The sequence below is a fragment of the Sphaeramia orbicularis genome, chromosome 22 (genome assembly GCF_902148855.1).
Source record: "Sphaeramia orbicularis chromosome 22, fSphaOr1.1, whole genome shotgun sequence".
NCBI lineage: Eukaryota > Metazoa > Chordata > Actinopteri > Kurtiformes > Apogonidae > Sphaeramia > Sphaeramia orbicularis.
In genome coordinates, this window is record NC_043978.1 from 37467397 (window position 1) to 37483548 (window position 16152).

The following is a 16152-nucleotide window of genomic DNA, read 5'->3' on the forward strand; positions in this document are numbered from 1 at the left end:
TGTCAACACACAGAAGCATGAAGTGCCTTAAATATTCCTGATAGACAGCTGCACTGACTTAATAAAACACTTTGGAGTAACACCAGCAGATGACATGACACCCCAGATCATCACTGACTTGGATTTTGCCAACTCTTCTGTCAAACACTGGAACTTTAATCACCAAATGAAATGTAAAATTGACTATCATCTGAAGAGAACTTTGGTTTAAGTGAGTTGTGGTCCAGTTGGACTCTTCTGACATGGTTTCTGGTTCAGGTGTGTCGACACTGAGAATGTGACACTTGATGCCCATTTGCTGGACTCATCTGTATGTGGTGGCTCATGATGCACAGACTCCAGCCTCAGTCCACCCTTGGTGACACCCTCCTAAGTTATTGAATTGGCTTTGTTTGACAGTCTTAATGCTGTGGTTGTCCCCCTCTTTATATCACACTGTTCCTTTCCAGTCAATGTCCGATGAATGTTTTAATACAGACACCCAGGCCTGTTGACAGTATCCTGTGGTTCACCCTCCTTAATGGAGAACATTAATGAGTGTTTTCTGGTCAACTGTCAGGTCAGCAGGCTGTGGTTGTGTGTACGTGTGTGGCTTTTCTACTTTATAAATAGTGATCAATTCAAATCAAAATCAAGTATCACAATATTTTAACGTTTTTCTGTTTTTGGAGCTGTAGGCCCTAATTATCAAAAATTTAAATCAGAAATGCTAGAAATATTTTACTTTACATGTAACAAATGTAGGATGCATACAATTACTTCTTTCTAAAATAGCTGTTGACCGATAGTGAACTTCTTTGAGCTGTGCCTGCATTACTGCTACTATTACTATTCTTACTGTGTAATTACAATGTTGAAGGCCAACAATAGGCAGAGCAGTTTTCCATTCAAAGTAATATAAAGTAACAAACAGAAAGCTGTGGATTCTTTACTTATAAAAGGAGTTTATTGAAATATTTACATGGCAGAAAATGTGGGTTCAAAGTGAACAGACCATGAACATACTGACGCTGAGACATTCAATGCCTCCACACACACAGACACACACACTCTTTGTTAATCACGCATATTCTCCACAGTCCGAGATGATCACTTTCTGCTTCGGTTTGCCATCTTTTGTTCCCTGAGCCTGTAGGGAAGAAAAGGAATCAGATTTAAAAGATGAGCAAATACATTGCCAAAATACAATTTTCTTGATATTTCAAAACCACGATAAAAGACTAGAGGCAAGATTCATCATATTGTGAGTATTGTGAGCAATACTGCACTGTGGTTATCAAGAAAAATCCACCCATTAGGAAATATCTTGCCAAGTAAGCTGAAACTAGCATCAAAAATAAGAGCTTAACAAATGGCAAAATGTGACTTCCATTGTGCATGTTTTACATGTTTTTTATGTTCTGTGCCCAGTTTCACTACATCCAAAGTATCACAGACAGCAGAGGTTGGATTTAATTTCATGATTTCTATTATTAGATCCCCCTAAATTCTCTTAAACCCACACTTTAAAATTGCAGCCTTTTGTGATTATGTAATTACACAGGTTACAATTACAATTTGATTAACTGCGCAGCCCTAAAAATGACATACATTTACTCAAAAACAATGTGTGCATCTTAACACAAACTACTGTAAAACGTTTCACTTGATCCTTTAAAAAAAGTGACAGCTACTACACATTTCTGAGTAGTATATTCTTGCTTTAATTTTGATTTCTGTTTTTCATATGCTTACTTTATCCAGAACAGAGCACATGAAGAAAAGAGGAAATAGAAAAGAATATGGCAAAACCGCTGTTTAACCAATAACCAGAACAAAAAAAGTTAATTGGATTGTTATGGCACTGTGGTTAACACTGGATTCTGATATTAATTCTGCTATTATTGACTAAAGTATTTTTATTGAAAAATCTGATACAAAGCTGCAGTACACCTCTTTACCTCCATTGCCCGAAGTACATCCATCCCCTCCACCATTTCACCAAACACTACATGTTTTCCATCCAGCCAGTCAGTTTTATCAGTGGTGATGAAAAACTGTGAGCCGTTGGTGTTTGTTCCAGAGTTGGCCATGGAGAGCTGCCCTGCGCACACAAGAGACAAAGTCTGTTACCTACAGGAGCTACTAGAAATCAGCAGATACACCTTAAAGCATCCATTAGACAGACAATATTTGGTCTAGAAGACTCCTAACCTGCAGCAGTGTGTTTGAGGACAAAGTTTTCATCCTCAAACTTCCTGCCATAGATGGACTTTCCACCAGTGCCGTTGTGGTTGGTGAAGTCACCTCCCTGACACATAAACTGAGGGATGATACGGTGGAAGCTGCTACCCTTGTAGCCAAAACCCTTTTCATGTGTGCACAAGCAGCGGAAGTTCTCTAAACAACACACAAGAAAAGACATGTTGTATTTTGAAAGCAATTCAAGTAGTTACAGCAGCTACATTATGGACTTTGAAAGATTTCAACTGATAAACACCTTTATAAAACCACTGCAAACACACCTGCTGTCATAGGAACAATGTCAGCCCGGAGAAGAAAGCGTAGTCTTCCTGCAGGCTTGTTTCCGATCTTGATGTCCATGTAGACCTGAGGATTAACCCTGCCCCTCTTAGCTGGGGGCTCAGCCTGAATAAAAAGACCAGATTACAGTTATTATTAAACATCAGAAATGTCAGCGTCCACAATGGAATTGTAAAGGAAGTCATCTCACCTCCTGTGTGGCAGTGTTGGCCGACTCTCCAGCCACTGCCTCCCCCTCAGCCTCCTCCACTGTCTTCCCTGAGAACTTCTTCAACCAGTCGTCATCCGACCACACTAGTGGAGAGCCACGGTTCATGTTAGAAGAGGTGTTTCCATTGACAGTCCAGTAAAAAAGATGTCTGTGAGCAGGTTCTAATTAATTACCTGGCCGAGATGAGCCTTCTTTGATTCTCATGGGCTTGGCGATGTTGACCCTGATAGTCCGACCGAAAAGCTCAGACTCATTCTATAACAACAAATAAAACATAGATCAACATAACAAAACATCACTTATCAGCTAATGTGATGCTAGCTCAAAAATAAAATCTCAATATGTTCAGAAATATGAACCACTTACCATGTTATCAATGGCTGCTGCTGCATCCTAAGGAGAACATTGACTCATTATTTAAAAATATATGTACCACAGACAGTCAATTATGGCTAAACATCACTGTGTGTGTGTGTGTGTGTGTGTGTGTGCGCGCACGTGTGTGTGTGTGTGTGTGTTTGTTTGTGTGTGTGTGTGTGTGACTGCAGTAGTCTAATATTTACCCTTATTAAAATAAAGACTGAATAAAGCTGTTTACATAGGATACAGATAAAACTATTGCATGTAGTTACTGTTGTATTTATGTATTTATGCATGTATTTACTATTTACTGTATTTACTATTGCATGTAGTTACTGTTCACATGATAACACATAACACCACCAACAACTGCTACTAGTAACATCAAACTCCATCTGTTTCTCATTGGGCCACTGAGCACATTATGTGTCTGTGTAAAAGACATGTTTTTATGGCTGAATGTAATTTTTACTCAAGCAGCTCGACTGCACTGGCTCACTTAATTTTAAAACTGATTTTAAGGTTTTACTGATCACTCTTAAAGTGTGTCTGGGTCTGGCTCCTACTTTTACATCTGAACTGTTGACCTCCTATAGGCAAACTCATGACCTTAGATCCTTGAATAAGAGGGTCGCGCCTGAGTCGAGATGCTCAGATGGCAATAGCCTCAACTCTGGAAAAACCTGTCCAAGGACATAAGATCTGCAGACTCAGTAACCTCTTTGACATCACTTTTTAAAAACGCATTTATATGTTTACTTTTATGTGACTTTTACATTCATATTTGTTTTCAGTTTAATTTTTATTCTGCTTTAGCATTTTGTATTCATTTTATTTAACATACTTATCATATCCTTGACTTTACTTACTCCAGTCTTACTGGTTGTACTTTTAATCCCCTATGTAGTTTTTAGGTCCCTTCTTTCTCTCATTCCTTTTTATCACCATAATGGGTAACCGCTTCACTAATATAAATTTTTGTTTTAAATTCTTTTCATTATATAAGTAAGTATTTGTATATTTGCCTGTAAGCCTTGTTCACTATTGTTTCATTGACGGGTGACACACTCACTGTTTTCATTGTTTCTTTTGCTGTTAAAGAGCATTTGTAAAAGTTCTATGTATAAAGAGAGATTAATATTATTATATAACATCAACATAAAAAAAAAAATAATTACAGTGTCATAATACAGTACACATGTGGAAGATTTACTTAGACATATCCAAGGTTTGTGTTTAAAAAATGTGGGCTGATATGGTCATACAGTTGTATTAATATGTTATTCAAAGTGTTGTATTTAGTGGTAACAGCAGAACATGGACATACCTCTGCCAGTTCAAATTCAATAAAGGCAAATCCTCTGTGTTTTTCTGAAAAGTGAACATACAGCACATTAGTAAACTAAAGAAAATAAATGACAAACGTGTGCCTACAGGGATTTAAAGCCAAGAATAGTCATAACAAATAGCAGCAGGTGTGATGTTACCTGTTTCATAGTCTAAAGGTATCTGGATATCTGTGATGTCTCCAAACGGGATAAACGCTGCGTGTAACACCTTCTCATCCACCTCCTCTGCCAGGCCACCTTAAAGGAAAAACAGCACTGAGACTGAGCTTGTCGATATTAAAAATGTAAACGGAGAAAATCACAGTTAAACAGAAGTATTTACACTATTTTTAAGGTCATTTATTTATATTCTGACCAGAAACGAGGGCTGTGAAGTAGTCTTATGTGTTGCATTCAAGAACTAACGGAGTCGGGAGCTACTAAAGTAAAGCCTTCAACGGAATTTGATGCTCATATTTATTTTTCTCCCAAGTTAACATATATCATAATGTGTTTAATACTCGTTCTGGGAAAACTTTAAGATCGACAAAGCTTCTACAGTTTACATATTTTTAGTTGGCGTGTTAACATTATGCCGGGAACACGGGTCGATTCAAACGCATCCTATGTCTTTTTCTGTGTTATACAGACTTCAAGCATGTTAAATTGCACCTAAAATGATATATTATAAACTAACGCTCTTAGCTTGCTAACAAGATATACTGAAATAAAATAATTTCAGCGAAAGTTTCTAAAAAGTAGCATAAACTCACCAACATACAACACTCGTTTATTAGCGGCCATATTGGAGTTAACCTATCAACTCTGACCCCGGCAGCGTCTCATTGGTCCACTGAATCTAAAGCCCTCCCCCTCTGGTATAACCCGCTCTAGTGCCACCTGTTGGACAATATCAGTACTGTCACTATGACCAGAGCGAAAAGATAATTTTATGCAGAAATATTGATGTTTTTTTTTTATCCAGATCACTTCTACTCTTCATAAATACAGGTTTATTTCTTTTAGCCTGTGTAAATGCTTTAAATAAATATTGGTGCACTTTATAATAATGACGCTAAAGGGTTTTCATTTGGAGTATTTGATATGACAGGCTGAAAATAAAACTGACTTCAGCTGTAATAATAAAGTAGATTATTTGCTTTTAATTTACCAAAAACTAACATATCTGTTTGAAAATATCAGCTCTTGAATTTTTTTTAATCCCAAACCTTTTATAGCGGTCATTGTACTTATATGCAAAAATTTATAATGTCTCATCCATGAATAACATTTTGCAAGATACACTTTGTCTTTCAATGCAAGTGGATTTCCCCTCATGATTTTTAAATGTCATTGGCTCTTACCCCATTTGCTTCCTATAAGTTCTCTAGTTACATGTGATGACAGTGAAGTTATTCTGAATGTAGTGGTCTTCCTTCTGTATATCCCCCCAAAAATAAAACACAATCAGGTATGGTGATTCTGATGCGAATGACATGAGATGTCATGTGGTTTAAAAACTTTTAATGAAAGAAAAAAAAGTCATATTTACATCAAATCACATGGTTGAAAAACTGTACGTATTCATGCATAGTGAGCTCTCGGTCTAACTGCATTGCATGCCATTAAACTCACTCTCTGTCTGTAAAGGAGCATTAAGTGACATTAAAACATTATTTTATAATTAAAGAAATATTATATATTTCTTCATGAAGATGTTTAACCTCAAATTGACTGTGACTTATCAAGAGGTTTTTTTTTTTTTTTCAGCGTAATCAGTAAGAGTACACCTATTAGAATGGTTATTTTATGCCACAGTTCTGTTCATTGAAAAGGCAAATTGAGGATGTCATTCTAAATGTTTGGTTTGGATTATTTATTGATTGACTGATATATTGCTGTTGATAAAGGTAAAAATCCAACCATACACACTCAAAACTTAAGAAACAAAAGTATAAGCATTAAAGTAACACAAGGGTAGCAAACTTTATATTTCATCCCTTTATTTAGAATACCACACCCATGATAACATGATGGGATGGAGGATTTCATCATTTCAAATCAAACATGAAACTTCCAAGCAAAGAAAAAGAACAAGGCTCATTTTCCTAAAAAAGGGCTTCTCTCCTTCACCACAAAATGAAGGGCCTTCATTCAAGATTCATTTGCATTATTGCTTTTTGCAGTTTACAAGTATTACAGAACTAGAAAATTATGAACTGTAATTTTTTTTTTTTCAAAATGTTCAAGTATATTTTAAAATGTTCATTTTCAGTTTTTTTTTTTCTTGATTTTTGTTTTATCATTAGAGGACTCAGGTTTTTTGGATTCAGTGTAGTGTTCTCTCCGTCTCTGCTCATTTAACTGTGACCTGGAACAAAACAATGACTTTTTATTAGTTCCATACAGCCCAAGTAGTCAACATATGTGTGTAATAAGTTAAATAATGCAACATCTTATGTGGGATTATACCAATTTATTACAGCGGCAGTCTTCAGGATGTGGCTGCAGCAGTAGTGGTAGCCATACCACCCACTTTCTGTGTGGCATCTTTCTTAGCCTGGTGGGCCTGCAGCACTGCAACAGCTTCTTCCACCTGAACAAACAGTAACAATAATCAGAGAACATAACCTACAAGATGAGCAGATCTTTTTAGAGCTGATGAAGTGAGTTACCTTTGAACGCAGAGATTCATGGGACTCCAGCATGTGTAGTAACTCAGAGTTGTCAATCTCCAGCAGCATGCCAGTGATTTTACCTGCCAGGTTGGCATGCATGGCCTGAATCAGAGGAAACAGACGCTCCCCTGTTTGGAAAATTAGAGGCTAAATCAACCTAATGAAACCTGGAAGGAAATAAGGGTTGCTCATTGTGGAAGGGAATTCTTACCTAGCATCTGCTTTTGCTCCTGTGGAGGTGCAGCAGCCAGCATGGAGGCTGTGAGAGGCTCCTGGCCCTGAACGTGCACAGCTGGCTGAGACTGAGAGGACACATAAAGGACGTTTAGAGTCTGGGTACAGCTGAATACAAGGTGATGTGATTGGCCCTTGGGTTCATACCTGCTGTAAGGCAATAGGTTGAACCACCTGTGGGTTGGGGTTGCGGACACCGCTGGCGTATTTGTAAGGAGGCATGGCTCTGGGACCGGGGACTCCCATTGAGGGACGAGGAGCCATGTTCTGACCAGAAGCTAGCAGAGAGGAGAAAATAATGAACAGAATTCATACAGTGTCTTTGCAACCAGATTTACCACTACAATTAAACAGCCAAAGCCAGAGGAAGTGAGCTTCTGTGGATGATTTTGGTCTGGTGTTATCTGTGGACGCACCTCGTGGGCCTTGTGCTCCACCGCTAGGAGTCATGTGTCTGAGGTTGGCCCGAGGACCTGGCTGACGCAATGAGCCTGGGATGCCCTGGAAACCACCTGGAAGTTACAGAATGCAGAGGTAAAACATGAAAATTGGTTTCATAGAGTATAATTACTAGATTTAGACAGATGTGGCCTCTTAAACTGCTGTGTCCTCACCTTGACCTCTTCCTCCTTGTTGCTGCCACCGAGGATTGGGTCTCATTTGGGCCAGCTGATTGGGTGCATAGTACGTAGTCCTATTCTGGGCCTGGAAAATAAGCAAATATATTTACCTATGGCATCCCTACTCTGAATTTATATTTTCTGAAATAAAAGAGTCTATGAAATATTTTTGATAGAATCTCAGAGATTTGCTTAATGATCTTAGGACAATGCAGTTGCAAAATGCGTTTACTAAATTTCTTAAGTACTAAGGCTGACAACATGTACCGTGTCAAACTATGACTTTCTCACCAGGGTTTCTGCAAGTTGCAACAGGTTGAACTGAACACTTTTTACAATCACAATGAACATAATTTATGACCCATTTCACATTTCAATTCTGTTGTACCAGACTGACGTGGCCTTTTCTAGTGACTTTTTATGGATTTCTGATATACCACGCAACTCTAATGTCTTTATACCAAAATCTCCTAAATTTAGCAATTCTGTTCAAGACATTTTAAGACCTACACTTCCAATTATTGGATTTTAGACTCCAGACTTAACAACACTGCTCACCTGTGGCACAGCTGGCATGAAGTAGCCACTAGTGGGCTGGAACTGATTAATGATGGCATTTGCTGGCATGGCCCTCATGCCAGCGATGCGCTGCATGTACTGGTTGGTGAGATGGGCTTTGCGCTCTTCTTTACGCTGAGCCAGAGCCACATAGAGGGGTTTGGAGCCAACAATACGTCCGTTCATCTCCGTCACAGCTTTAGTGGCCTCCTCAGGGGAGGAGAAGCAGACAAAACCAAAGCCCTTGGAGCGACCCTCTTCAAGCATAACCTAAAAAATAAATAGATATACAGTGAGTGCAAGGATAAGTGATAATGCCTTGAGCTAATGTCAGATCCGTCTCACCTTAGCACTTGTAATGGATCCAAATGGAGAGAACTCCTTACGTAGTTTCTCATCATCTATGGTGTCATCCAGGTTTTTAATGTAAAGGTTAACTCCCTGAAGCCATAGACAAGCAGCCATGACACATTATCGTCTTTTACAGTCAAAATACATGATTAACAGGCTCAGTGTGATCTCTGGCCTAGTTTCTTCAGACCTGATAACGGCTGATCCTTTCTTGCTTCAGTAGCTCAAACTTCCTCTTCAGCTCTGCCTGCCTCTCCATCTTCTTCTGAGCTCGGCCCACAAACACAGTTTTGCCATTGAGTTCGGTGCCGTTCATGTCCTCTACAGCCTGAGGATGAAGAGACTCAGATCAGTGAGAAACTGACTGATTAACCCATAAAGACTCAAACATCCACCAAAGACCAAAACCATCTACTAATCTAAAATGTTTAATACCTGTTGATTTACTAATCCTATCAATACATGTAAATAATTGGTATAAAATACAGTTTGTCATCTTTTCATGGTCATTAGATATGATCCATTTGGATGTTTAGAGGCTCCATAGTGAACAAGGAAACACAGTCATCTTCTACAACATTGATTCACCAGTAAAACCCATGGAACTGGATCAATGACAGTGGATGGAGACACTTGGTTTATGTTCAGTTAACCTCCTAAGACAAAGGAAATGTCAGCAAAGTACAAACTTTTTTGTTTTTTATTAAATAAGTGCCTATATTGAAAACATCATTATGCAACAGTTTTTTCAGCTGCAGTTTTTAAATTTTTTATGGAATGTCCTTTGTGGTGGACAGTTTTCTTTCTTTTTTTTTTTGTATAAAGTTGTGAAACTCTTGTCCACAAATGTGGACAGAAAACCCATAGCTGGGTCTTACGAGGTTAATTATATATTGTACGGGAAAAAGTCAGTTTTTCTTCACTTTTCTCTGTTTTTTGATATAATAACCCTCAACTTTAATCTGAGCTTTTATGAGCATCTATATGATCAGTACATTCAATAATGGAAAATATCAGATTTTCACTGGAAAAATGTAAAATACAGAGGAATATTTTATAATAAACGGTAACAAATCACTAAAGAAATGTTAAATATAGGGGGAAAAAAATCATTTGGGGATGACCACAAAAGTAGCACTGGGCCTTTATGGGTTAAGACAGACTTTTATAGACACATTTAGATGAGGCTAATGTACCTTGTTAGCATCCTCGTGCTTCTCATAACTGACGAATCCAAAGCCTCTGGATTTGCCGGTGGGGTCTGTCATCACCTTCACGCTGAGTGTTTTTCCTGCAAATTCAGTCAAAAACATATGACTGTAAGGTTTTGAAGAACTACACAATGCTGGGGTTTGGACTCATCTAATCTCAGTTTACCATATTTGTCAAAAAGCTCCTTCAGTCGCTCATCGTCCATATCGTCACCAAAGTTCTTGATGTAGACATTGGTAAACTCTTTGGCTTTAGCACCGAGCTCAGCCTCCCGCTCTTTGCGAGATTTGAAACGCCCGACAAACCTGAGGATGGAGGGAGAGCAGCGACACACACTCTTACAAAACAGTCCCGACTGAGCTGGGAAAAAAACAAACCAGGACCCATTTCTTTTGACTTCCATTTTTCCGATCTAAAACAAGTGGATATCCGTGTTTCCGGGTACAGAACGTTTTTCCAACAGACGAAGACCTGACGCAAGCAAGTCATGTGTAAATGTACATTCTTTTACCAAAAACAAGGACAACATTCACAAAGACACAGTTACATTTCATCATGTGACTCATCATTCCTGGGATAAAAACAAAAACATAAAAAAAAAACATTTAACTGCTGTTAATATCACCAGAAGCAGGCAGATATGTTGGCATGCTAGACAACACAGTGACAACCATCATAATTCTTGGTCCAAAACTTGATGAGGTGGATGGAGAGGGATGGAGGAACAGAGTCTCACAGTACAAAGGAAAGCTGAGGAGGACCAAATGATCTTATATACCTTGCTACGTGGACCTCTCCCCTTCTGCCATCCAGTATTGCATTCCTGCATTCGATCCATCACTAAAACACACAAGCGTGGTCATACACACACACACATACAAGCACTCGAAGATGGGTGACCAGCAAGTGGACAAATGAGGCAACAGAAAATGCGACTGGTAGGAAAGATCGGATTGAGTACGTTTTTAGTTTGTTATCAGTCTTTTAGAGGTTTATCTTCATACTGGCCAGTGAGAAATGAGCTTATTAGTCATATTATTCACACACAAACTCAACCAACTGAAAAAAGACACGAAAAGTCAGTTCACTCAACAGAAGTGAAGAACAAACAGGTCAAGTTTACACATCAGACACAAAATACACTTTATATCAAATAAAACACATCTGTATGTTACATCTGGATGATTTAAAGTCGAAATAACTAATGCCACTATCGAATGTTGCGTTAACATTAACTGATTTGTCTAATTAGGTTTTATCGAACAATAATAAACCCCAAGAAGAAAAGCTCCAAGATAATCAGACACTCACACCTTGCGGTCATTCAGAAGCATGCCGTTCATCTTTTCAATGGCACGATCGGCTGCATCCTGCGTCTCAAAGTGGACAAATGCGTAACCTTTGGAGCCGTTTTCATCGCAAACCACCTGGACCACAAGAAGACAACATGTTGAATGTGCACACGGTAGAAAAACATCAAACATAGTTAATACTTTACACATTTTGAGGAATAATCTGATTTCCAGTGGTGAATTAAATATAAAGCTAGTCAACAGTTGGTTCAATTAGCTCAAAAAATTAGGGTATAGGATTATTTTTCTCAGTCCTTCCAGAACTTGAACTATAAATCTACACAAAAGCTACAGTATAGAGTTGTTATGAGGACCCCCCCTCCCTTATTATAATGCCCTGTATGCCCTTTCTAGGCTGACTGCAGTGACCTTCTGGTGTCTTGTCTGACTTCAGGAAGTCACTGCCCCCATGCAGCAAACAGTCCAGCACATAACACCCCTGTGACACCACAAATTGTCGCAGTAAACTTTAAAAGATGGTCTTAAATTAGAGGCCTTTAATGGTGCCAATAGGTGTTGAACTGTTTTAACACTACTGCAAATCTGCCTTTTCATCTTTTCACTTATGTGCAATTTAACACCCATATGCACAGCAGATGGGGAAAACAGCAAGGATTTAACTGACTGTTCTGTAACAAAACTGGAAAAAAATACGTCTAATTACTCAGTTGGAAAGAGTGTCAATTGGGAAATGCACGTTTTTATCTCCACAACAGCTTCAGAGAAATAATAATCCTTCCTAGTCCAGTTGAGGGCAGCTCTACCTTGCAGGAGAGGATGTTTCCAAAGGCGGAGAAGGTGTCATAAAGGGCTTTGTTATCGATGGACTTATCAAGGTTCTTGATGAACACGTTGCCCACTCCAGACTTCCTGAGGGAGGGGTCTCTTTGGGACCACATGATTCTGATTGGCTTCCCTTTCACCACGTCGAAGTTCATGGTATCCAGGGCTCTCTCGGCTGGTGAGGAAACAGAATGTAGGAGGGGCGGAGAGGTGGAGGGAAAGGTTACGGGTGTTTGTTTACATCAAAGCACAAATGTGAAAACATGGAGCAGGTAATATACTATACATTAACTCTGCCACTTAATTGGAGCCATTTTCTTTGAATTCTACAGCTTCATGGTGCAACAGTTGTTCTATCGACACTTTAGGGGATGTTTGGAGAGTTTGATCTTTGGTGCAGTGTGGGCCACATGGAGACATCCCTGCTCACACGTACAATCTAAGCACGTGTGACATGGTTAAGATACTGCAGCAGACCATGTGGCCGGTGAGCTGTCTGTGAGCAGCTGGGACAAGTGTGGCAGCTGCAGTGGGCAAGCTGGGAGCACATGGCCCTCTTCTCTGACTCACCACATGCTGCTAGGTCAGTTGAAGTACCAGTGCAGTAGGCCATGTACTTTAAATGAACATCAAGTCTTTATTGGCCTTTCAGTCATTTGAAATTATGTCTGGCTACAGTTTAAGGTTCATTTTGTACCGTCAGTCTCTCTTTCTATTGCCGTATTTCCAACGTAGCCTCTCATGTCCAGTGTGGGCACGCATGCCAAACATCCTTTTGTTCGGTCACTCCACAGCAACAGACACACACAGGCCAGGCTTTCCAGCTAAAAGTGTCTGGTAAACAAAACGGAGCTGCCTTGCGTCTGCTGGCATCAGCAGTTTGGCTTGCAATTGTACTTCACAACCCGTTTGCTCAGAGAAGGTGTGTGATCAATGTCTAACATAAGGAATTCTGGAAGGTACAGAGACAACATAATTTAAAACTGGCCAAGTCATTCGTAAAATATATACCTCTTATTCATATGTTAAGTGATGTATGGCAAGTTTAGATAATTATGCTGTGAAGTACAAATAACATTGATTTACATTCTGAATGATCACTGCTGTCCTGTCCTGTCAACTCATATTATTCATGTGAGAACTAAAATGTATTGTGTGCAGGCAAATTCTGGGCTACGCAGATGTTCTAAATTTAGAGAGGGGTCCTGAGAGGTATGTGGAGTGTGCACTGTGAGTAGAGCATTCTCTACCATTGATGGGGAAGAGACACATAAAACAAGAATGCTCAGATGAGCAACACCAGGTCTCGTGACAAAAAGAAATCTAATAGAGACGGAAACTACATCCTGCCTTTACATCAAATTTCTAGTATAAGTAACACGCAACATTTCAGGTTGGGTATGTTTTCAGTAAAATCCAGTAAATGATCACTATTTGATAGAGACACGCTGGGACTCCATTAAAAAAACCTGATAACTACCATCCCCCCCAAAACCTACACCCCCAAACTGCCAACAAATGGTGTCATGTCTTCTCACTTGTGGCTCCTCTTACATTTACTCCAGATCCTACCTTCCTGGATGTCAGCCAGTTGTAACTTATCATTACGTTTGGGTTTTGGTAACAGGCTGTAGCCGAGATAAGTTGTGACAGGTGTTTAATGCTGATACAAGGGGCAAAAAAGTCCACACAATGTAAACAGTTCCACTGGGCCTCCATACACAACCACAACACCTGCCACCATTGCTCAATGTTTTGGTACCAATGGAATGGAAATGCTATACAATGAAAGCAGTTGTTGACTTGTGTGATACAATGGAAGTGTCTTTTTTTTTGTAGTATTTATACAGACATGCACAATATCTTCAAGACAAGACAAACCAACATGATTTAACTCATCTGGGATTAACTCAAAGTAGAAACAAGACGAAGGCATTAATATTCTCTCAGATACCACACTGTACATGACTGGAATGTCACACAGAGAGGGCAGGGGTTATTGTTCAGCTGTGATTGTCTCTTTTCATTTTATAAGCAAACAAAGCAGCTGAAGATAATGGGATTTAACTCAATTCAATGGCCCTTTAAATAGGAGCAGAAATGGGTCACTTTTGGTTGAACAAGTAAGATGTGCAAAACTTTACACACGCCTGCACAGACAGTGAGTTAAATGATGAACTTAAACAGTGGAGTGGGTTTGATTGCACTGGTCTACAAGTAAAATACCTCTAGAATAAAAGTTTAAGTCACTATTTGAGAAAAATTAAATAAAAAATGCTGTTGGCTGTAGTTTCTGAAATAGAATCTTAGGTTAAAATTTGAAATTGTTAGACATAATGAGAGAATGGGCTTTACTCAAAAGCAATGTTGGTCTCAGAGCTACCAGATCTAAACATTATCTACACATTACAAAACATTCACTTTACAGGATCTTTCTAGTAGGAGATTTATAAATCTATTGTATAAATGTACAAAAACCAATGAGATACATTGAAAACATGAGCTTACCAACACTTTTGTCATTTGTTTTTATCTTATTAAAGTGGGGATTGTGCACATTTAATCTGATGCAGATCATTACTAAAAGATTGTAGAGCAGTGTGATAGAAGTGGCATATTTCATAAGGAGTATAGAAGAACTGGGGCAGGAGCCTATATGGGTCAAATGCCTCCAGAAAACTACCATCTGTCTTCTGGATATTTCTGACTGCTATGATCTGATCCAACGCACTAAGTGTCACTTTAGTAGTGGATTGTCTGGGCTGTGATGTTGCCTAAAGCCTGGTTTACAAGTGACATTGAACATGTGTGACAGGGATGCATGCGTGTCTTTTAAAGCCCCACGTCCTGACGCGTGCCAGTAGCATGCACGAGCTGTCCACACACCGGCTCACATGTGTTCTTACCGTCAGCAGGTTGGGAGAAGTTGACATATGCGTATCCCAGAGATCGGCGGGTGATCATGTCCCTGCATACCCGAATGGAGAGCACCGGTCCGGCGGGGCTGAATTTCTCGTACAGCATAGCCTCCGTGATGTCGGGGTGCAGGTCGCCAACGTAAAGAGAAGCCATCGGATAACTCCCCGTCGCTGTGTTCATATCTTGGACTTCACAAAATAAATGAACGCAAATCTTCCCTCACAATAAAAAGGAAAAAAAGCCGATATAAAGTGTGATCCGTGTCCAAACTGCGCGTCGCTTCTCACCTAATGAAGACACGCACCGTGGACAGACAGCTGGCTGTGGCCGGAGTACTTTCCACAGCTTACCGAAAAATTATCAAACCTGAGAAAAAAAATCTTATAAACCCAGGTCTTCAAGTATTTCTTCCTCTAAAAGACGCCAACTTCGGGATAAGCCCGAGGCCTCCTGTTCTTATTTTTTATAAATTAATATTTTGCGATTTTTTTTGTTTTATAAAAGCGTTTGTATTTCTTTCAGTAGTACGGTACTTGTTTTTATGAAGATTTTCTGGATTTTATATTTTTTATATTATTTTTATATAAGTTTTTCAAGAACAGTGAGTTAGACACTCACGGTTGTTTGTGGCCGGGGAAAGAGACTGCGTGAGGAAAGCATGGGCACTTTATAGACAGTGCGGTGCGGAGGAAATAGTGGCCAGGGTCAAACTTAGGAGAGGAAAAAAAACAAAAGTGAGCATGCGGTTTAAAAGGGAGAGCGCACACTAGTGTCCCAACTACAGAGCCCAGCTCCCTACAGCGACATCTGGGTGGGAATACGAGGTTTGAGCTGAAAACACTGCAGGAAAAAAAAGGGAAATGCATGCATAATCCAAGTCAGGTTTCAAGTTTGAAAAAAAAAACAACAAAAAAAACCTCTGCATCTTATGTGTCAAAATATATTTATTCAGTTTAACATCTTAAAAGCAATGATTTCATGTGGCAGTTATTCTGCTTTGTCCATCCTCCTAAAGATAAAGAA

At 39.3% G+C, this 16152-nt stretch overlaps 2 protein-coding genes across 3 annotated transcripts; both read right to left on the reverse strand.

The window, feature by feature from the left end:
- Positions 1 to 924: 924 nt before the first annotated feature.
- Positions 925 to 5267, reverse strand: ppie (peptidylprolyl isomerase E (cyclophilin E)). The gene is made up of 10 exons (XM_030127301.1): positions 5196 to 5267; positions 4582 to 4680; positions 4422 to 4465; positions 3101 to 3127; positions 2908 to 2989; positions 2714 to 2817; positions 2505 to 2628; positions 2194 to 2379; positions 1941 to 2083; positions 925 to 1129 (listed from the first exon to the last, which is right to left on the reverse strand). The coding sequence occupies exons 1-10, from the start codon at positions 5224 to 5226 to the stop codon at positions 1061 to 1063; spliced, it is 909 nt and encodes a 302-aa protein (XP_029983161.1). The 5' UTR covers positions 5227 to 5267; the 3' UTR covers positions 925 to 1060.
- Positions 5268 to 6408: 1141 nt separating this feature from the next.
- Positions 6409 to 15776, reverse strand: pabpc4 (poly(A) binding protein, cytoplasmic 4 (inducible form)). Of its 2 annotated transcripts, none has more exons than XM_030127300.1 (15): positions 15117 to 15776; positions 12192 to 12385; positions 11387 to 11502; positions 10241 to 10380; positions 10060 to 10154; positions 9054 to 9191; positions 8858 to 8953; positions 8513 to 8782; positions 7949 to 8039; positions 7751 to 7846; positions 7482 to 7612; positions 7312 to 7402; positions 7098 to 7228; positions 6906 to 7018; positions 6409 to 6793 (listed from the first exon to the last, which is right to left on the reverse strand). In XM_030127300.1, the coding sequence occupies exons 1-14, from the start codon at positions 15307 to 15309 to the stop codon at positions 6917 to 6919; spliced, it is 1884 nt and encodes a 627-aa protein (XP_029983160.1). In that variant the 5' UTR covers positions 15310 to 15776; the 3' UTR covers positions 6409 to 6793; positions 6906 to 6916. The 2 variants fall into 2 exon arrangements, with proteins under 2 accessions (XP_029983160.1, XP_029983159.1); XM_030127299.1 differs by having other exon boundaries at positions 6609 to 6793; positions 6895 to 7018.
- Between the last annotated feature and the right edge of the window lie 376 nt (positions 15777 to 16152).